Source organism: Corythoichthys intestinalis, chromosome 1 (assembly GCF_030265065.1).
Source record: "Corythoichthys intestinalis isolate RoL2023-P3 chromosome 1, ASM3026506v1, whole genome shotgun sequence".
Taxonomy (NCBI): domain Eukaryota; kingdom Metazoa; phylum Chordata; class Actinopteri; order Syngnathiformes; family Syngnathidae; genus Corythoichthys; species Corythoichthys intestinalis.
In genome coordinates, this window is record NC_080395.1 from 69,721,453 (window position 1) to 69,743,979 (window position 22,527).

General features: G+C 39.7%; 1 protein-coding gene across 1 annotated transcript in view; it reads left to right on the forward strand.

The window, feature by feature from the left end:
• LOC130912442 (phospholipid-transporting ATPase ABCA1-like) overlaps positions 1-22,527 on the forward strand; it is a 383,631-nt gene that overhangs the window by 307,168 nt on the left and 53,936 nt on the right. The window contains exon 42 of the mRNA XM_057830543.1: positions 14,516-14,622. Coding sequence (XP_057686526.1) covers positions 14,516-14,622 — 107 coding nt within the window. The remainder of the gene's footprint in view (positions 1-14,515; positions 14,623-22,527) is intronic.

Below are 22,527 nucleotides of genomic sequence, written 5' to 3' on the forward strand. Positions count from 1 at the left end.
ATGGGAGTCAATGAGCCAAAAAAATGGCAAAATAACAAGAGTTTAGTGCAAATCTTCCCAGCCTGTTTGTAATAAGTTAGAAATTGCCGGATGGTGCCATTTCGAACTTCTACATGATTTATTATCCTGGAGGAAATATCAGCTCCCTAGTGTATTTTTTCAAATGCTTTTTTTCCTTTTAAACACAGAAAAAAACGAAAAAAGCCAAAAAATGGACAAATAACACCCAGGGGTTTTTAAACCTTCACATTTCACAAATTATACAATATGTGTGTGTGTGCTTTTATTGTACATTCAAAAATATCTACATTGTAAAATATCTATTAAAACAAAAAAAAGGAAAATGTCTGCCTACTTATTTTTTAAAGCGACTGACATTTTGTAAAATAACTTTTTCTTTGTCAGGCCTTTCGATGTTTACAATGTTCGGTGGAATAGTAGTTGGAGGCTTGAAATAGAAGTCTGGCTCAGCAAACTTGAATGATGAATCCTGCCGTCTTTCCAGGACATGCTCCACCAAATTCTCTCTGTCTGCGTTGTTGGCTCGTAACAGCTCGGGCAACCCATCTTTTTGTTTGCTTTGGAAACTCCAAGCTGTATTTCAAAGTGCCTAATAGAGTAAATTTGATAGAGATATGTACACGATAAGAAAGGTAGCGTGCAATTGTAATGGGACAAATGTTGACAGATTTCAATTTGGTCCATGACGTATGAGTAAGCCTACCATCAGCGTTCATCTGTTGCTGGCGCCCGACATTTTCATTGTGGTCCATAACAGACATCAGTGTCCTTGCCTTCATAGAGTTATAGACAAAGTGGAGCCTCTTTTGGGTGTACTTCAGCATCGTACTGTGGTATACCTCCGGGTCACTTACAGGTCACAACAAAAAGTAGCTTGTTAGATATGTCATGATAATACACCAGTGTTATAGACACAACCGCACCACGGAATAAGGCAAACCCTAGTATCAGAAAAAAAAATAATAATAATGCAGTATTTTCATGTTCAGCCAAAAAATGCAGTAAACCAAAAAGATTTAATCTATCTGGTGTCCTGATGAGGCAACAACTTAGTCAAAAATTTGCTCCTGTCGATCATCGTGTACTTTTGTTTCAAACAAAACTAAAATTGCATTTATATTATGTATGTGTAATGGACTAGGGATGTCAATGGCAGAGGATAACATTTTCTACTGCATTAAAATAAAAGTTTGGAAAATTGCTTCTAATTCAATCAGAAATCAAGTGAGCTATTAGTGTTGTAAATAGTGTAGTAGCGTGTAAAAGGTCTAGTCCTTCAGTGTTTCGGAATGTCAATCTATCTCTCATAGTTGAAGAGGCTAAACAAACAGGATGCATGTCTAGAGGTGTGACAATATATAGAAAAGATGATATATAGTGATAGTCTGTAGCCCAAAAGGTTATCGATATACTCCCACCAAAAAGTGATATATATTTAAAACACTAGAAGTGCAGATGGATTGTGTTTTTTGGGGGGTTGTGTTTTTGGCTATAAAGAAAGACCAGAAAGTCATTAGATGACCCCTATACCAAACTCAGGTGGATCGGTACAATTAGCATCTGAATGTTTGCAAATGCAGGACTACCTTGGCTTTGTCAAACAATAGACCACTCAAACAAGCAATCAAGCAGAGGGGTCGCTGCCTGAGTGTAAAGGGGGGGGGCACTCTTTAGAGTTGCAAATAGAATTTGAATATTTGCAAATGCAGTACTCCCTTAGCTGCAGTTTCCTACTTACGTACGTCAGTGCCCTGAGGAATTCTGTGGCCAAGAGCTGGTGGAAATGATCCTGATTGAAGTCCACCCATGTGACTGAGATGGAGAGGAGATCAACCTTCAGCTGTGTTGGGACTCTGAGCTGTTTTTTTCTATCTTCTTAATTTTGTCAAAACGCGCACAATTCGATCACATTACACAACCATACTGAGCAGTTAACAAACACTAAAGCATAATTATCAGGACATAAAGCTATAGAGATTTATAGCGTAAAATAGAAGTAAGTAAGTAGAGTAAATGAGAGGTGGTGTCATAACGTTGCACCTCAATTCACATACAGGAATATGTAAAAATGTCGTCTACTTAATTTTCTGACAAAGCCAAGGTAGCCTTGCATTTGCAAATATTTAAGATGCTTGCTAGTGTGAATGCGAATGCCAAATGTGGACCTCAATGCTCAAAAAAATATTCTGATTAGAGTTAAATGACCCTTCTCTGGAAACAACAGTGATTTGTATCAACTGATCCACCCTTGCCCTGGCCAGTGTTCAAAAGGTGTCACTGTTTAAAATTCTAAAATAAAGAAAATCTTTGATTAGATGAGTGTCTATGTTCGCTCAATGGCTGCCATTGACGGCACTAGACATGCAATTCATTTTGAGTGGACTGGACATCGAGCACCGTCAATGGCACTGAAACCAGAGCATGTCATTTACAGGTCATTTCTTGTTCATTTTAGGGCATTTTACAGGTTACTTCCTGTTGCATTGGAGTTGCTTCCTAACTGTTTGGGGACATTTTTGAGTGGTCAGTAAGCCTAAATCAACAGGAAGTGACCCGTTAAAAGGAAGTGATCGAAAATAAACTGGAAATGATGTGAAATGCCCCAAATCGAGCTCATTGCCAGCCATATACGTACAATCCATTTGAAGTGGAAAGCTGGCTGGCAGCGAATAACTGTCCACTGCCATCCCTCCCTCTTCGAACTGATTGGATCTCTAGTAGAGGTCCAATCAGTTTCTCTGTTTATTATTATTTTTTTTTTAATATCCTAGTAGCACTTCCTGACCAATGTATCGATAATTGTTGTATCACCGTTTTGTGAGATCATCTTTATCATAAGTCTTGTATCGCAAATCGTATCGTATCGTGAGGCACCCAGAGGTTCCCAACCCTAATCTCGTGTGGCAATTATTACGAGATGATCACTTACTCGTGATGATTGTTGAATTGTCCTCGGCTGGCCTGATGTTGATGTGGTATCCTTCACTGGCATGGCCTGTGGTACAGCAGATCTTACCTATATTTCATTATCACAAGTATGAACAAATGCTTGGCTTAGTAAGGCTTATCATACAAAAGAGAGAGCTAGCTGATCGTTTTGTTTTTTTTTCATGTCATTTCAGGCATTTACATTAATATTTACAAATACAGTTCTGCTTTTACGCAAACAATAACATTTTAAATAAATGCCTGAATGGGGGGGGGGGGGGGGGACTATAGGTAGAGTGACAATATTTAGATTTCCAAAAAAAAGGGGAAACTTGACCCGGCCTCGAGTTACTTAAATTATAATATCTATACACTAATTATACTATAATATAGGATGATTCAGAAAGAAAGTGCCAAAAGCAAGTATATTTACAGTATAAGTTACAGAACTCTAGCTTGGACACATTTTCAATTCACCCAACAAATAAGCAACACTGGAGTATACGCAACAGGATTTAAAATGAGGGAAAAACATAGCGGATTATAGTTCGCAAATTACGCCACTTCAAGTTTTTAAATCAAGTGTTCAAGGGGGCCATTTGTAATTCAAGAAGTAATAGTTGAAGTTCAACACATTTGCGGATGTCCGAGTTTTATAAAGAGACAGTAGAACGCAGGCAGAAAAAGCAGCAGCATTTACATGAATTTAGAAAACTACTCGGGACGCGCGAGGACATAACAGGGCAAAAGATCACCCTACGAAGTTACGAACGGCACAACGTAAACCAATTGCGAACCATTTGTAAACCGAACCCGACCCAAATTGGAATAATTTACTGTATTTGGGATGGTTATATGAAAGTTGATCGTTGTTTCCTATTTAAAAACACGAACCATAAATATGTCCGATGTTTGTTACAAGTAGCTCGCTTTTGGCGTGCATGTACACCAACACCTAGTAAAAGTGGATATGCGATATATTTCCATACATGACTTTTTTTTTTTTTACCTGTTTATCAGAAGATCTTGAAGCTGTTTGGGCAGTCGAAGGCACAGCATTTGGTTTCAGGAGAGAATAGCCACAAAATGTTTTCCTGATATCGGTTGTTGCGAAATGCTTGCTGCAAATTCGCCATTTTAGTCCTTTTTCCACCGGTGTGTGAATGTCATATCCAGCAGAGAGTAACCAAAGTTGAAAGTCGTTCTTCACAGGGAAGCGGTGGACACTTTCTTTTGTCCATTTCTTCTGTATGTTTCCACAAGTTCTAAAAGCACATTTCACCATGCTGACGTCCTTTCGTGAACCTTTAGAAGTGCAGACTGACGTGAAGATAAGTGGCCGTAGCACTGCTCTCTAGTGGAGTGTTATTACGCATATGAAACAATAGTCCCGCAGAATTAAATAAATTACGGCAGTTTTGTGCGACATCTTTTTTGGCTGCAGGGGATTTTTGTTAATTGTGCTGCGTTTTCAATTTATTTGACTGTGTTAGATCTGTGAATATCACTGTTTATTAGCATGCTAATTGGGCACATTGACTTGCATTAGCATAGCCACACCGGAGCCCCGAAACATAATAAAATGCTAACAAACGCTACGTAATATTTCGAAATCTACTCCACTGACTAATTAACCCCCCCCCCTAACTTGACGTTTAAGCCTGATGTCAAAAAATCTGGACTTCCCCTTTAACATGTTTAAGGGTAGAAAACACAGACTCGCAGATGTACGTTGACCCAAACATTGACAGTATCTTAAGCGCAGCCTGTTTGACGTTGGGGTATTTTTCCATTGGCACACTTTTCCAGACCTCAATGGTCCCTTCCTTTAATACAGCTTTCAAGCTGATCCTCCTCACAAAGATCGATGATCCCCAACTCAGCTGCAGCCTCATCTGTGACGAGTGGGGCTTTCAAACAGTGCATTGAGGGGAGTTGTTTTACGTTGATTTTCACAGGCCACCTCATTATTGATGTGACTACTTAAAGAAATGGTGATTTTTCCAAAAAAGTCTATTAATGGGTCTATCGTATTCCTCGTCGAATACTCTACAAGAAAAATATAACATATATGCATCTAAAATACCGTATTGGCCCAAATATAAGAAGGCCCTGATTATATGACTTTTTCAAGACTCGAGTTTATAAAAAAAGACTCTTTGAACACCAAATTATATTTTATACAGAAAAAAATTACAGTACATCTGAAACGAATGATTATAACAATATATTTGAGAGAAAAAGCATGTTATTTTGCCTCATTCAAATCTTAATATCTGAACATTTAAATCTGTAAACCTAAGTGGAATCACATTTGTAAATGAATGACTTCTGGTTTTTGAAATGTAAATAAACCAATCTATTGTGATAAAACAACAAAATTGCAATAACTGTTAACCATCAAAGTGAAGTCTAACTGTAATTTTAGTCTTGAAACAAATCTGAATTAGGAAAAACATTGCAATAAAGTAATGCCAACTGGTTAAACTTAAGATATCTGAGATGTCATGACAGAACATCGCTTCAATGATATCTGGAGCCATCTAGCGTCGTGAATGGGTATAATGTCTAGACCGCTGAGATCATGACAGAACATCGCTTCATTGATATCTGGCGCTATCTAGCGTCGTGAATGGGTATAACGTCTAGACCGCGAATAAAACGACCCCCGCTTTTTCAATCTGTTTTCAATGCAAAAAAACATCGTCTTATATTTGGGCCAATATGGTAATCCTTAACGATTTTATTAGCAATTTTAATACTGCTTTTAGCAAGGTTCCTTGGGTATGTGTACGTTCCCATAGCAATCAGTCCTGTTATTGTCCTACGTCTCAAGCACTGCGTATTCTGGGAGCGAGAATAGACCCTACCCACGTGACGTCACAACTCCGGCCTCCTGACTGGTGCCGCCCAATTGTCCGTCAACACATCGTGTTTACCTGTTATGGCTACGTACATTCCTCCTATTTACGGCGTGTTTTTCTGCTCGTTAACATTAATAATCAAAATGGTGAAGGCGTGTGTGGCGGTCGGTTGCAATAACAGAGAAGATAGACGGAGAGACTTGAAGTTCTACCGGATTCCGAGAGACCCGGAGAGGAGAGAGCGAGATGGGCTGCTGCAATTCGACGAGAAAACTGGGCTCCAAACGATTACCACAGATTATGTAGTAGTCATTTTATATCTGGTAAGATGCATTTAATATATATTTAGAGGGTTTTGGGCTGACAACCACAATTAAGATCATTGCTAGGCTAATCGCCGACAACATACATGTATGTATGTAGTGAGAGTGCTATCGCTAAACCATCTAAACATTAAAAGCCCTAGCTCCATTGACAAATGACATGAAATAAATTAGACTTGACAGTGGATGTTAGCAAGAACAAAAGATTTTGAATTGAAAATTTAGTAACTCACCTTTCCAAGCACAAGATAGATTCCTGCCGAATTTTCGTGGAGGAGGACCCGTTTCACCCAACCAGCAACGAAGTATTTATAAGCCTCCAAGCTCTTAAAGATTTTCAAACTTTCGTGAGAATATTTAAGTACCGTAATTTCCCAAATATAGCGCGCGCTTTTTTTCCCAACTGATAAAATCATGGGTGCGCATTATACACGGGTACATGGATGGACACATAAATATATATATTCAAATATATATATATATCTAAAGACAGATTTTTTCTTTACATGGCCATGTTGTGTTGAAGAAAACGTATGCGGCGATCCGTTGCCTACCATTACGGTACATGACGTCACCATTTTGTTTCGGTAATACCACACTAATTGGTCGAATGATTTCGTCTCTGTTAAAATCTGCTTTTTATTTTACTCTTCAGAAAGCACAGAATTTAGTTTCTTGAACTCATTTGAGTCAACGTTTATTGCAACTCGGACCATAACAAACGTAAAACAGAGTTCCTGTGTCCATCAACTATATCGGTCCCTCGGGAAACTCAACCCAAATAACAATAGTTCCTCTTATTACATTCCACAGCGATGCGCTTTTTCCATTTTCCGACTTCAGTCCCCACTTTTATTTTACCGTATCAATCCATGGATGAAACATTTATTCATCATGATGAAACGAGCAAGTTATACAGCAGCCTTTAAAAGAAAAGTCACATCTGTTGCGTTTTCTCCTAGATTCTGGTAAGTTGGAGAAGTTGTCAAATCATTATTACCGTAAATATTGTCAGTTTATGGTAATGTTTTGAACTACCAATGTGCTATGCTTGTGCTGTGTTTCACCAGTCAGTGAAATTACATTTCTGTATCTGTACACGAGCTGTTTTCTTGTATTCTTCTATTTATTGGTGCTAAAATTAGGGTGCACGTTATAAACGAGTACAATAATTTTCCCTAGCTTTTACAAGTAAATTTGGGGTGCGCATTATACACGGGTGCGCTTTATATTCCGTAAATTATGGTATATCTTTTCATGGGACAACACTGACAAAATGACACTTTGACACAATGAAAAGTAGTCTGTGTGCAGTTTATATAAAAGAGTTAATTTATTTGCCCCTTAAAATAACTCAAAATATAGCCATTAATATCTAAACCCCTGGCAACAAAAGTGAGTACACCCCTTTGAAAAAAGTACATCCCTAAATGTCCAAATTGAGTAATGCTTGTCATTTTTCCTCCAAAATGTCATGTGACTCGTTACAGTAGTGCTGTCAGGATTTCTGCAGAGATTGAAGAGGTGGGGGTGTCAGCCTGTTAGTGCTCAGACCATACGCCACACTCTACATCAAATCGGTGTGCATGGCTACCACCTCAGGAGGATGCCTCTTCTGAAGATGGTACACAAGAAAGCCCGCAAACAGTTTATTAAAGACATGTCAACAAAGCACATGGATTACTGGAACCATGTCCTATGGTCTAATGAGACGGGACTTGTGTACCGTCTTCAGAAGAGGCTTCCTCCTGGGGTGATAGACATGGAGTGGCATCACTCACTAAAAACTCTGAAAACTCACGATTTGGATTCATTCTGTCATCTCGACATCGGAAGACAACATAGAGAAATGGCCGAAGGTTACTACAAGTAGAATATTATCGTATTTTATTGTCTCCCTACGGCAGTGGATGGAAATGCCATCAGGAACCTGAAAAGCTCCGATGCAATTCTGTACCTACAAACCACAAAGCTGCATGTGTCCTCATACATGAACACGGGAATTTTATTTTCATGAAGGCGGATGTAGAACCAAGCCAGTGCCTTAATGCTCCGTACCACAAACCATGGGTGCTGGCAACACCGGAGTAAGACGTCCAAACTGCAGGCTGTACATGTTTCGCGGGTCTGGGGCATTCGTGTAGTCATGCTGCCGCTATCTCGTGGAAGGTATGTGTCTCATGGAAGGTATATGCTCTAAAAATACGAAACCCAAAATCTGGCGCATGAAACGACTTGTTGCCTTTGCTATTGATATTACGATGATTATTGTAATTATGATCTTTCATATTATTTACTACAACTACTGCTGCTAGCCTGTTGCTAATCAGTACGTGTGTCGAAAACGCTGTTAGGCAAAGAAATTTAATGTAAATTGATGTGGCTCACAGCAGCACTTACTGGTGGTGGGGGCTATTCTGGGGCGGGAGGGCAGTAGCGCCTTTTGTAAGAACTCACCTCGGGCAAAGAAAGGAAGTGAAGAAAAATAATCAGGAAACGGAAGTTGGAGGGATCTTGTAAAGACGCGTGAGAAAAATGTGGAGAACGATCGGGAAAAAAAGGAAAACGACACTGGAGGAGTGTTTTGAAAAGAAAATGAAACCATCGTCAAAGAAGGATTTAAAAAAATCTATCTTGATGAGACAGACGGTGACAGCCACAACGCGTTATGCGGACCTCACGTTGCATTACTCCTTAGTCCGAGGTTGAGACCAACGATGAAGAGGATGAAAAAAGTGAGACCGATCGTGATACAGACTCATCAGATTACTGGGAGCCACCTCATTCAACCGGGAGCAGCCGAGAGCCTTCCCCATTGTTACGTGCGCAAATAGTTCAACAGTTCAGTAGTTTAGTTATGTGAAAATAAATTGTTACTTTGTGATCAAAAGCTCTATTTGTCTTGTTGTTTATGTTATTTTGTAGAACGAAAACATTATTCAGATGTTTGGCATGTCACAAAAGTGAAATATAGCTGTGTTAAAGTCAAAATTATGTTTGAAATCTATGCTTTTACAAAAAGTCAAATTTCTCTGTTTTTTCATCAGAAATTGGAAAACTGCTGAAATTAAGCTATTTTCTAATGCTGATTTCTAAAGAATGGAAAAAGATATGAACCATCTTTTTTTCTGCTGAAATAAGAGAGTCCAATCTTTCTTTTGTTGGGCTCCATGTTTATATAGCAATAGAACAGAATTTTCTGTGAGCCTTGCAAAATCAGTCAAAATCTAGTAAAACTGCTGGGAGCGAAGGGCCTTGCTCCAGTGAAAATGGCTGGGAGTGAATGAGTTAATAATTTCCCAATTGCTAATCTTAGTTCCTATTCTGTTATTTTTGCTGCTATTTTCTTATTTAGTTCATCTGTTAAATGTGGTAGTTGGAGGTGAACTAAAAGTTCTTGGATCTGTGTATTATTATTTGGTTGTAGTTCAGAATATAGTTCTTCATAGTACTTCTGAAAGCATCTTTGTGTTTTTCTCAGGTTACTATTTTATTAGTTATAGGGTTACTTATTTTATTCATACTTCTCTCAGGTTGCCGTTTTCTAACTTTGTATGATAAAAGTTTTATTGACTTCCCTCCAGCACATTTTTTTTTCTGAATTTCTTGCGAGTTCATTACATCTAGTTCTTTGTTCACATTTTTTATTTTGGATGCAGTTTCGTCTTTAATGTTCTTGAATGTACTTTTTGGAGATCTTCCAACTTTTCCTCTAGAGCAGGGGTCAGGTACCTTTTTGGCTGAGAGCCATAAACACCACATTTTTTAAAATGTAATTTCGTGAGAGCCATACAATATGTTTAAAACTAAAAATACGAGTAATGTGTGCATTTTATGTAATTTCAACATTTTTAGAGTACAATAAGTCTCTGGATTCTTTTTAATAACATTGTTATGCTGTTGCTAATCAATGATGAGTATTACTTACCATTGATGCGACTTCTGGTGCTGCCTGGTGTTGCTGATGGCTTTGTAGTCTGGTTGATACTTCTTGATGAGGCTAAGTGTCATGCAGACATTGAGAAACTTAGGATACATCTTTTTTCATGTTCACGAAGAAACGACACGAATCCTCTGTTTTTTCCAACCATACACTGAGCACCATCAGTGCACACCGAAACCAGTTTGTCCATTGGTAGATTTTTTTCTTTAGCGAACTCAATGAAGGACTTGAATAAATCCTCCCCTCTTGTTGTCCCTTAGCTTTTTAGCATAGCCAAAACTGCCAGACTTTCCTCATGTAGTGTGTCACCGACAACACACCTTGAGATCACGCTGAAGTGTGATAAATTGCTTACGCCTGTTGACTCATCCAAAGCGAGTGAAAATAATGGAGCCGAATTTACAGTAGGGAGAACAAGTATTGCCGATTTAGCTGGTTTTCCCACTTGCAAGCCATGTAGAGGTCTGTAATTTGTGTCATAAGTTCTCTTCAACTGTGAGGGACGGAATCTAATACAAAAATCCAGAAAATCACATTGTATAATTTTTAAATAATAAATTTGTATTTAACTGCATGAAATAAGTATTTGATACATTACCAACTAGAAAATATTTCAGCTCTTAGTTCTTTTTTAAGAACCCCACCTGTTCTTCACTCATTACCGGAAGTAACTGCACCTGTATGAACTTGTTACTTGTATAAAAGACACCTCTTCACACATGCTCAAACGAACAAACTCCAACCTTTCCACAATGGCCAAGACCAAAGAGCTGCGTAAGGACATCAGGGCTAAAATAATAGACCTGCACAAGGCTGGGATGGGCTACAGGAAAATAAGCAAGCAGCTTGGTGAGAAGGTAACAACTGTTGGAGCGATTATTAGCAAATGGAAGAAGTTCAAGTTGACGGTCAATCTACCTCATTCTGGGGCTCCATGCAAGCTCTCACCTTGTGGGGCATCACTGATCATGAGGAAGGTGAGGGATCAGCCTAGAACTACACGGCAGGACCTGGTCATTGACCTGAAGAGAGCTGGAATCACAGTCTCGAAGAAAACCATCAGAAACACATTACGCCGTCATGGATTAAAATCCTACAGACACGCAACGTCCCCCTGCTGAAGCCAGTGCATGTCCAGACACGTCTGAAGTTAGCCACTGACCATCTGGATGATCTAGAGGAGCAATGGGAGAAGGTCATGTGGTCGGATGAGACCAAAATTGAACTTTTTGGTCTAAACTTGGCTCGTCGTGTTTGGGGGAAAAAGAAGGATGAGTACAACCCCAAGAACACCATCCCAACCGTGAAACATGGAGGAGGAAACATCATTTTTTGGGGCTGCTTCTCTGCCAAGGGTACAGGACAACTGCACCGTATTGAGGGGAGGATGGATGGGGCTATGTATCGCCAGATCTTGGCAGACAACCTCCTTCCTTCAGTGAGAGCCCTGAAGATGGGTCATGGCTGGGTCTTCCAGCATGACAACGACCCAAAGCACACAACCAAGGCTAAGAGTGGCTCCGTAAGAAGCATCTTAAGGTCCTGGAGTGGCCTAGCCGATCACCAGATCTGAACCCAATAGAAAATCTATGGAGGCAACTGAAAGTCCGTGTTGCCCGGCAGCAGCCCCGAAACCTGAAGGCTCTGGAGAAGATCTTTCATGGAGGAGTGGGCCAAAATCCCTGCTGCAGTGTGTGCAAACCTTGTCAAGGACTACAGGAAACGTTTGTTATCTGTAATAGCAAACAAAAGTTTCTGTACCAAATATTAAGTTAGATTTTTGTGATGTATCAAATACTTATTTCATGCAATTAAATGCAAATTTACTATTAAAAAATCTTACACGTGATTTTCTGTTTTTTTGTATTAGATTCCATCCCTCATTGTTGAAGAGAACTTATGATACAAATTACAGACCTCTACATGCTTTGCAAGTGGGCAAACCAGCAAAATCGGCAGTGTATCAAATACTTCTTCTCCCCACTGTATGTCCTTCATGCGTTAATGAATTGATTTGATTTGACATCATGATGGTATGATCGTGAACAGTTCTTGGTGACAGGGGCATGTCTTTTATCCATTGAATAATCTTGTCTTTATCGAAAAGTCGTCAAAAAGTTCAATGGCAACATCAAGCATGAATGCTTTGGCGTACTCCCCATCTGTGAATGGCTTCCCGCTTCTCACAATTGCTAAAGCGCCAGCAAAGCTAGCCGAATTCCAGTCACCTTGTTTGGTCCAAACACAGAGTTGCTACTGACTCGCTAGCACTCTTGTAAGAAGCTCTTGACATGCTTTCATCCTGTTGTCCCCCGCCAGATATTTCGATGCAAATGTAGTATGGCGCGTGTAAAAGTGACGCTTTATATTTGACCTTTTCATCGATGCAATTTTATCATTGCATATTAGACACACCGCAGAACCTGCTATCTCCGCAAAGGCAAATTCCTCTGTCCATTCCTGCTGAAAAGTATGGTACTCTTCGTCTTTTTTCTTTTTGCCATCTTCTCAAAAGGGTTTCTAAAATTAGCGGGGAAAACGAAACAAAAACCGTGGGAAAATTACGACGCACATGCGCACTCTTTTTGACAGCAAAATACGGCGACCCCACTCAATCAGTGTCTGCCTCATCCGCGTTGCCAATGCGACTGATAGACAGATAAATAGATCGATAGACGCAACGACATGTATGTTTGCCACTTTCCCACTAAAATAACTGCGAACTGGCTTTCTAGTCGCCGGGGATCATCGCCGTTTTGCGCAATGGGCAAAGAAGCATAACAAAGTTTTTTTTTTTTTTCCCTTTAACTAAAGATTTGTTTGCGAGCCAGATGCGGCTCGCGAGCCATAGGTTCCCGACCCCTGCTCTAGAGTATCAAGTTTTTGCTAAGTTTTTTTCTCATTGGAAGACATAGCTATTATCTGGCCCCCAATGACAGCCTTCAATGCATCCCACATTATGGGTGGCGTTACCTCTTCATTGTCATTTTAATCTTTGCCTGTCGGATTCATTTCTCTCCATACGTTCACTATTCCCATCTCTTTCATGTAAGTTGTAAGTTCTTTTGTAATGTGTCTTTTGTCCGATTTTTCTTTTGAGGTGTCTAATTTTGGATTTAATCTTATGTTGAAGTCACCGATCATAGACCCTTGATTTTTTGCCACCATCAGTTCAGATATATATTTATAAAATAACCAATCACTGCCAGGGGGAACATATATATTAAGAAGGCTTGTTAATTTGCCCTATATTCTCCCTTCTTTATCTTTTATTTCTGACATGTTCATAGTTTATTGCTACGGAAATAGGAATTGCTACTCCTCTTCACCTTCCCGACACATGTGAAGAAAAATAGACATATTTTTAGCCTGACTTTTTCGGTTTGGTATGTTCAATGTCATCAAGATGTGTTTTTTGTTGAAAGGCTATTTGTATTTTGTCTTTTCTAAGTTTTGTCAGAATATTACCTCTGAATAGGGTTGAGTACTCCATTTGTATTAAATGACACAATTTTTAATAGGCTAACTTGCATTTATAGATATCCCTTTAAGCCTCTTAAACATCCTGGTGTGCTCCCATTTCACCTTAAAAACATAGGGGGGAGGGGCAATAAATGTAACAATAAACAAATTCAAATTGTATAACATCTTAACCAACATCAAATTTTGAGACTTCCAATGTAGAGGTCTTTGAACTTGACCCTGAAGAGCCTCTACCATAGGCTCGAAGGTAATGATCTCCCCTCCTTGACAGGAGGCGGAGGCCCTTTCTTGCAACATAACTGAAGAATTAACTGGAAACGTCCCTGACTGGGACAAACTTTGTCCCTACTTCACACATCAGACCAATGTTTATATTTGGAAAAAATAAGGTGCTATTGTGCTTACATTTATTTACAAACTCTTGCAGTGCTTCAGATTGAAGAACGCATGTGATGGATGGGGGTATTTTGGACAATCATTTTTCGCCCATTGTATGAATTTACTTAAAAATTAATGAATGTGGTTGGCTGTGAAAACTTTTTTTTTCTACAAACGTGCTGGTGTGGACGTAATTATTTTTTCCTGACGTATTAGGGCAGGATCCTCGGTTTGAAAATAAGAAAAAAGCTCTTCCAGGTGTAGACATAGCCTGAGTAACACACAAGGCACGTCGTATAACTTAAATAAAGAGGTATTAGAATATAAATAGAAGCGTGGGGAGTGTTTTCGTTTTCAGAATGAATTATTTGTCTAACAATTATAATGTTTGAAACCGGAAATGAGTCTGTCGTCAGGCAGAAACCTTGCAAACGTCAGGAAACCATAACTGCATAATTGTTGAGCCACTGACATTGCATCACAAAAGTGACATTCAACACTTTTAAATGTATCTCTCACTCTCTTCTCTCTCACTCTCTCTTATGTATATAAATAACCTGCCATTAACCTACCAGTGTTTTGGCCTACTTGGTGTCAATGGCGCAGGGAAAACGACGACATTTCGCATGCTGGCGGGAGATACGACTGTCAGCTTCGGAGATGCTTTCCTCAACAGATGCAGGTGCATATTTTCTCTGTTCTCTGTTCTGTTCGGTCAGAACTCTGTCATCTGGTCTGGCCGCATGGCTGAGGAGACTGCACCGCTCGCTTTTCATTGTTGTGGATGTGGTTGTCGAGAAGCCAGTCTATCTATATACCTCCTCATATATTATTTGATTAAAATAGCAGATGTGGAGGGTATGCCTCGGGCAGCTTCTTCTTTGAGCTGCTTCAAGGCTTTGTGTGGATGAGGCAAATCGAGTATCGTGGTACCTTTGTTAAGTCGAAATGGTAGTACGTCGATAACGAGTCATTTCTACGTCTGATGTCGAAGGGATCGTATGTCAATGCGTTCTTATATCGAAGTGCCAATGTTTTGGGCTATAGAGACTACACAGATGTTGAAGACGCATATGTTGGTAGAAATCTTATTCTTCTCACTGTGCCCAACTCTCTTCAGGCGCTCAAAAGTATTACGGGTTGGCAGCAAATGACGAAATCTGCCAGAATCCTAGGTGCAGGACCATTTAATTTTTGATCTGAGGTAGACAGTCTTCAAACAGCTTCAACATACTGTTGATGGAGATGACCTGTGCTGTTGGCAGAAATAAGTCTAACAGAGATAGGATTTTAGTCTTTTTCCAGCTGATAGTGAGACATATGAAGCAATATCTACAACCCTTATATGCTGCATATAAGAGTTGTAGATATTCCCTTCTTTTTGTGGCGGAATGTTCACTGCCAGGATGGGTGGGAGTGAAGCTGCCACCAATGGCCCGCTTTTAGCGAGGAGTAATGGGTTAATACGGTTCATAATGACAGCAGTGATGGTTTAGTCGAAAATGGAGAGCAGTGTGATTGTTTGGTACCTGGAGGTATTCCGCCGATAACCTTTGTTCTTGACACCGTTCTTACGCTCTTGGGACACTTCTCTGCTCAGATGAGTTGGTACAAGTGTTTCAGCTGGTGGACAATAGAGGTAGAAGCAGCCTTCAACATCTCTGATGTGACTCTATCACCAAATCAGACTCTACCAGATGAGAGCTCCTCGAAGGAATCCAGTCATTTGCTGGCCTGTGATAGTTCCAAGTTAACAGAGTGGTCTTTGTACAGAGAAATAGTCGCGGCAAAGACAGTTGGAGCCGATTTAATGTAATTACAGGGTTTCTTTTCATTCTCTCAAATTGACAAAGAACAAAGCACAATCCCAGGTCCCGACCCCGAACCACGTTACACTTTTATTGTGCTTATGCAATTAGACAGGCTGGTGTCAATCCACAAGAGAGCCACAGCCATTCATTTTGACATATAGTGGCCAGCCTGAGTTAATCCAAAATCCGTTGAGCAATGTCATGATGCAGCTGAGGGGGCAGAGCTGGATGGTGTTAAAAGTAATATTGCACTGATACCAGTATCGGCAGGGGGAGGGGCGATATGGCACTAAAATGGTGGTATCGGCGAGTACCAACAAATAGGGCGCCAATACCATTTACTGGTATCACTGGAACGCAGACTTTTTTCTCCTGACACTCACTACAGTCTGTTGTGTGATGGCACGTGATCACTTTGCATGCCAAGCAGCTATCGCTATTGGCCTGCTACAGTTCAATAAGAACGGGCAAATAGCCACTCTTAACCAATGACGAAGCAGCTTTTACATATGGAGGAAAAACAAGCCAGGATGTTGGCGGTGTAGGAATATTTCAGCATAGAAACCCCATCGAGTAGAATGGCTGAATGCAAGATTTACCGCTAGAAAGTTTTGAGAAGTGGAGTTAAATCGCCCAGTTTCAATGACTCGCACATGATAAAACATTTGATGACGAAACATGTAGACGAACACAAAGAGTTTAAGGCAACAACAGCATCAAATGCTACCAAGAGAAAGGGAGGAACAAACCTTGGTCATTTCACTTCGTCTACTTTACTCTTTTTGTATTTTACTGAAAGAAATGCCCTGGTAATTTGAGACCTGTTCCAAAAGGGCTTGAGAAGTAAGCTGAGCTAAATTGTGTGTGTCAGAGACAGAGAGAGTGCACCACTTGCATTTGTGCATTGCTATCAGAGGCGTGCAAAATTTCTGATTCTTAGATTATTTGCGATTCGGCCGTGGAAGATTCGAGAACGATTTACAAACACCCAAATTCCGATTATTGAATTATACCAGGTAAAGCAGAACTAAAACACAGCGCGGGCTTCAGGACACAATGAGGAACAGACCGAGAGTAAATGTCCTGTTCAACTTATGCTGCTAAATAAAATAAAAAAAACAATAATACTTGACTGCGGCCGACAGATGCTTCAAACAATACCCAGTTGCTAGTTGCTACAAATATACGGCCACATACGGCTATAGTCGATATCAGATACAGTGGGGCAAATAAGTATTTAGTCAACCACCAATTGTGCAAGTTCTCCTACTTGAAAAGATTAGAGAGGCCTGTAATTGTCAACATGAGTAAACCTCAACCATGAGAGACAGAATGTGGGGAAAAAAAACAGAAAATCACATTGTTTTATTTTTAAATTATTTATTTTATTTATTTTATTATTTATTTCCTACAAGATAAAAGGAAATTTATGTAATGTTCTATTTTAAAGTACATTGGTACCTCTACATACGAATTTAATTTTCCAGGAACTGGTTTCTATGTCGAAACTGTCGAGTGGCTTTTTCAAAATAAAAATACATTATAATTCAATTTATTCGTTCAACGGCCCATAAATCTACACCAAATCCTTCATAAATACTGCAGGTACAATTAAGAATAGAAATTACACGTACAGTGGGGCAAATAAGTATTTAGCCAACCACCAGTTGTGCAAGTTCTCCGACTTGAAAAGATGAGAGGACTGTAATTGCCAACACGGGTAAACCTCAACTATGAGAGAGAATGTGGGTTGGGGGACAGAAAATCACATTGTTGGATTTCTAAAGAATTTATTTCCAAATTGAGTGTAAAATAAGTATTTGGTCGCCTACAACAAGCAAGACTTCTGGCTGTCAAAGAGGTCTAACTTCTTCTAACGAGGTCTAACGAGGCTCCACTCGTTCCTGTATTAATGGCACCTGTTTTAACTCATTATTGCTATAAAAGACACCTGTCCCCAAACTCAGTCAGTCACACTCCAAACTCCACTGTGGCCAAGACCAAAGAGCTGTCGAACGACACCAGAGAAAAATTTGTAGACCTGCACCAGGCAGGGAAGACTGAGTATGCCATAGGTAATACGCTTGGTGTAAAGAAATCATGTGTGGGAGCAATTATTAGAAAACGGAAGACATACAAGACCACTGATAATCACCCTCGATCTGGGGCTCCATGCAAGATCTCACCCCGTGGCGTCAAAATGATAACAAGAACGGTGAGCAAAAATCCCAGAACCACACGGGGGGACCTAGTGAATGACCTACAGAGAGCTGGGACCACAGTAACAAAGGCTACTATCAGGAACACAATGCGTCGCCAGGGACTCAAATCCTGCACGGCCAGACGTGTCCCCCTGCTGAAGCCAGTACAAGTCCAGACCTGTCTGCGGTTCGCCAGAGAGCATTTGGAGTTTCCAGAAGAGGACTGGGAGAATGTGTTATGGTAAGATGAAACTAAAATAGAACTTTTTGGTAGAAACACAGGTTGTCGTGTTTGGAGGAGAAACAATACTCAATTGCATCCGAAGAACACCATACCCACTGTGAAGCATGGGGGTTCAAACATCATGCTTTGGGGCTATTTTTCTGCAAAGGGACCAGGACGACTGATCTGTGTAAAGGAAAGAATAAATGGGGCCATGTATTTAGAGATTTTGAGTGAAAATCTCCTTCCATCAGCAAGGGCATTGAAGATGAGACGTGGCTGGGTCTTTCAGCATGACAATGATCCCAAACACACAGCCAGGGCAACAAAGGAGTGGCTTCATAAGAAGCATTTCAAGGTCCTGGAGTGGCCTAGCCAGTCTCCAGATCTCAACCCCATAGAAAATCTGTGGAGGGAGTTGAAAGTCCGTGTTGCCCAATGACAGCCCCAAAACATCACTGCCCTAGAGGAGATCTGCATGGAGGAATGGTTCAAAATACCAGCAACAGTGTGTGAAAACCTTGTGAAGAGTTACAGAAAACGTTTGGCCTCCATTATTGTCAACATAGGGTACATAACAAAGTATTGAGATGAACTTTTGGTATTGACCAAATACTTATTTTCCACCATGATTTGCAAATAAATTCTTTAAAGGGCTCTTCTACCTTAAATACATGTAGGCTCTAATAAACCACAATTGTTCTCTTATATAAATACGTGGTTAGAAACACATAAAATATTAAATCAATGGCAATATTTTATAATATTTAGTACATATTTTGACCAATCGTTGGCGCCATGTTTTTCGGGCTCGCAGTGATGACGTAAATGGGATGTTTCCAAATGTGTAGAGTGTTCAACAATTGCGTATTGCTGCATAAACTCGCTAAGTAAAATGGCATAATGTGCTGCTTTTGGATGCAATTTCCAGTCAAATGGAAACAAGGGAAGTGAGGTCAGTGGTCAAGGTGGAATTATTACTGATGGGAATAAATGTGCATTAGTGGAAGCTTCTCCCCTTTTTGGTCCCTGTATGCACGTATCTACCTATCACGCATTACAACTGGCACCCGAACATTTTTCCTGGATCCTTAATCAAGTTTGAGATCCGTCTATTTTCTAGATCCGACGGTCCCCCCGCGGCTGCGATATTGGTTTCGGATCTGTCTATGGTCTGGATTCGTCAGTCCCACTGCGGCTTTTCAGATCAGTCTATTTTGTGGATTCGACGGCCTGATCGCGGCTGCAACATTGCTATGGGATCGGTCTAATTTCTGGATCTTCGAGTGTGAAAAAACGCGGATTTGGATTACTATTTCTTTATATATTTTATATATTCTTTTATCTTTTTTGTTGACTATTCTTCGTGGGAGTTTTCCCCAAATCATATCAAGTAATTAAAGCCCTATGGCACGCTACAGTGACGATAGTGACTCTGACATGGACCTTACAACAATGTTGGAGTTAGTCTGGGAACGCGTGTTTGCGAACTGCTGAGCTCCAGAGTGACGAGTGGTCAAGGTGGAAAAATAATTTTTTTGTGAATAAATGTGCATAAGTGGAAGCTTCTCCCCTTTTTGGTACATTTATACACGTATCCTACCTACCACGCGTTACAATGTACAATACATGGATTACACTTGATTCCAGGATTTGTTCCCATCAAATGACAAATTTATTGAGGACAGTCAGCCACGACATGACTCCAATCCTGACTATCACACGTGTGCATTCATAGTTTTATTACCTTCAGTGAGAATTTATAATGTCAGTAGTCATGAAAATAAAAATGCACAAATGACAAGGTGTGTTCAAACGTTTGCCCTGTACTCTATGTAAAGCACATGACAGCTCTGGATGCTAGCAATCTACCTACAGGCATGAAAATGGGTCAGGGGTTAAAAAGGTGAGAAGGGTGTGGAGGAAATATGTTTCGGTAGGGCTGTGCCAAACGACTAATTTTCTCCCGATTAGTCAGCCCACTAATTTTACAATTAGTCGACTAATATTTTTTTATTTTTACCAATTTAGCATTTAAATTTTTGTTGACGCCTATTAATTCACAAAAACATTTTGGAAAACTGAAATTCTTTATTAAAGTACAAATAAACATGCAAATAACAATAATTAATCACACATGAACATTGAGGTCGAATGCAGATAGTAGGCCTGAACGATATTGGAAAAAACTATCATTACGATTTTTGGGGAGTTTGCGATATTGTATTGCGATACTAAAATAAGAAAATTTTCACCAAATAACTTGAATAGCTCCGTTCAGGATAGATGCACTGATGATGAAGAAAAACAGTTTGGTCGCGCTGCCTCGCAGAAGGGAGAGAGAAGAGAGAGACACTGTGGTGCTGTATGAGCATGAAGCAGAAAAACATGAATGTATGTTGTTTTAAAAAAAAAAAAAAAAAAAAAAAACCCGGTCCTGTTCACCCGATTCCAATGCTCTGAAAAATTGCACCATCGGCACTAATTTTTACAACTCCGTTAAATCCAGGATCTGCACACTTGCTGCGTTCATGAAGTAAAAGAAAAGTTTAAATGTTTAAAAAAAGAAGTAAAATTGCACGTCCTGCGATGTGACGGGTGCGCATGCGCACATTGCGATGGCGATATTCAAACGATATATTGTGCAGGCTTAGTGATAGCATTTACTAGTACGAAAGAATGGAATGTAAACGGATTCAGAGCACTGCCTTCGCCTTTCCAACATTATTCAAAAGAATTCTTATATAAAAATGTCTAGCATTATTATTATAGTATACTACTAAATATAATAGTGTTATACGAAGTATAATATTAATCGCCAGTCATATTTTTTAAAAAGGGTGTCATTTTAAAGTCATTCTTAGTGTAAAATCTGAATTCTGTAGTATTATTGTATTTACATATTATAGTATTAATTCCGAAGTATGTGGAATTAACTCCAGAAATCGTCATTTATATGACAAACGTGACGTGCTTTAATTTTGAAATGTTCACCGGAAGTACGTTCACTAAACCGCTAACAACTTTACACTCGGCAAAAAGCACTTTTCCGTCATTGTTTGTGGTGTCACTTATAGATTTTTATTTTTTCGTTTGCAAATGCTGTTTACCAGCAATTCTTCATGTTTGATGTGTCACCTTTTAACTGCAAGTTTGCGTTTCGGAAAAGACTGCCAATGTTTTATAGCAGGCTTAAAGTAAGTTGTCTTTATTCCCCATTAGTCTCAGTGTAGCAATGCTAACGTTTACAGTGTTTAATATAGATGTGTTTCCTTATTTTGTATGTGTGAACTGTAATTCTACGGTGTGTTGTTGACCAATGAACATCTGGACACAGCAACTGGAGTCTCATATGTCAGCCACAAGCACGCTCAAATGTATGCACGCACGCGGTGATAAAACGCCGCCGTGAAAATTACCGCCCTCATTTTTATTTACCTTGAGATAAATGGACTCATTGCATATCGCGACAGGCTTGACAACTTCAATAAAACATGTCATTAGTTAGTTAGATGGATTTACGACCCTACCCCCTCCCCTAAAAATTTTCTCCTTGGATCTACACAATTCATGTTGGTCACCATTTTTCACTTCAAAACGGCGAATTTTGCCGAAACGTGAGTGATTTTCATGCCTGTACATAATTATACTGTGATGAGTTTGAAAACGCAATAGCTTACCTTGAAGATATGCTAACAAAAACCAGAGTTCTCAACAGCATACACTCTCTCGCTCAGTTGTCATTGAGACGCATTTGCCGCTAGTACATCACCAGTTTTTGCCAACTCTTGTCTTATAAGGTACCTTATTTTTGGGACTATATGTCGCACCTGAGTATAAGTTGTATCAGCCATAAAATGCCCAACGAAGAGGAAAAAAACATACTTTATAGGTCGAACCGGAGTATAAGTTGCATTTTTAGGGGAAATTTACTTGATAAAATCCAACACATAGAACAGATATGTCATCTTGAAAGGCAATTTAATATAAAAATACAATAGAGAACAACATGCTGAATAAGTGTACAGTATGACGTTACACAATGCATGAACAACGAAATGCAAATATACTGTCCTCACCAAGACCCTACGGCTCGGTCCTGGCTATACCACAAGCTAAACTCCCAAATGGCGATGCTGGACGTCCGAATAATTTGCTGAATCAATTTGGTCCTCGATACCAAACAGGTTCGCATCAACGTAAATAAATGATAATTAGGTGTTATTAGAGCAATGACACAAACGGTTAGCATGCGTTCGCTTGCATTAGCACATCGTTCAAACAACCACACAACTGGCTCTAAGTGTCCGATCAACAAGTGGGAATGCGGCCCCACTTGGGCGTGAAAGCAC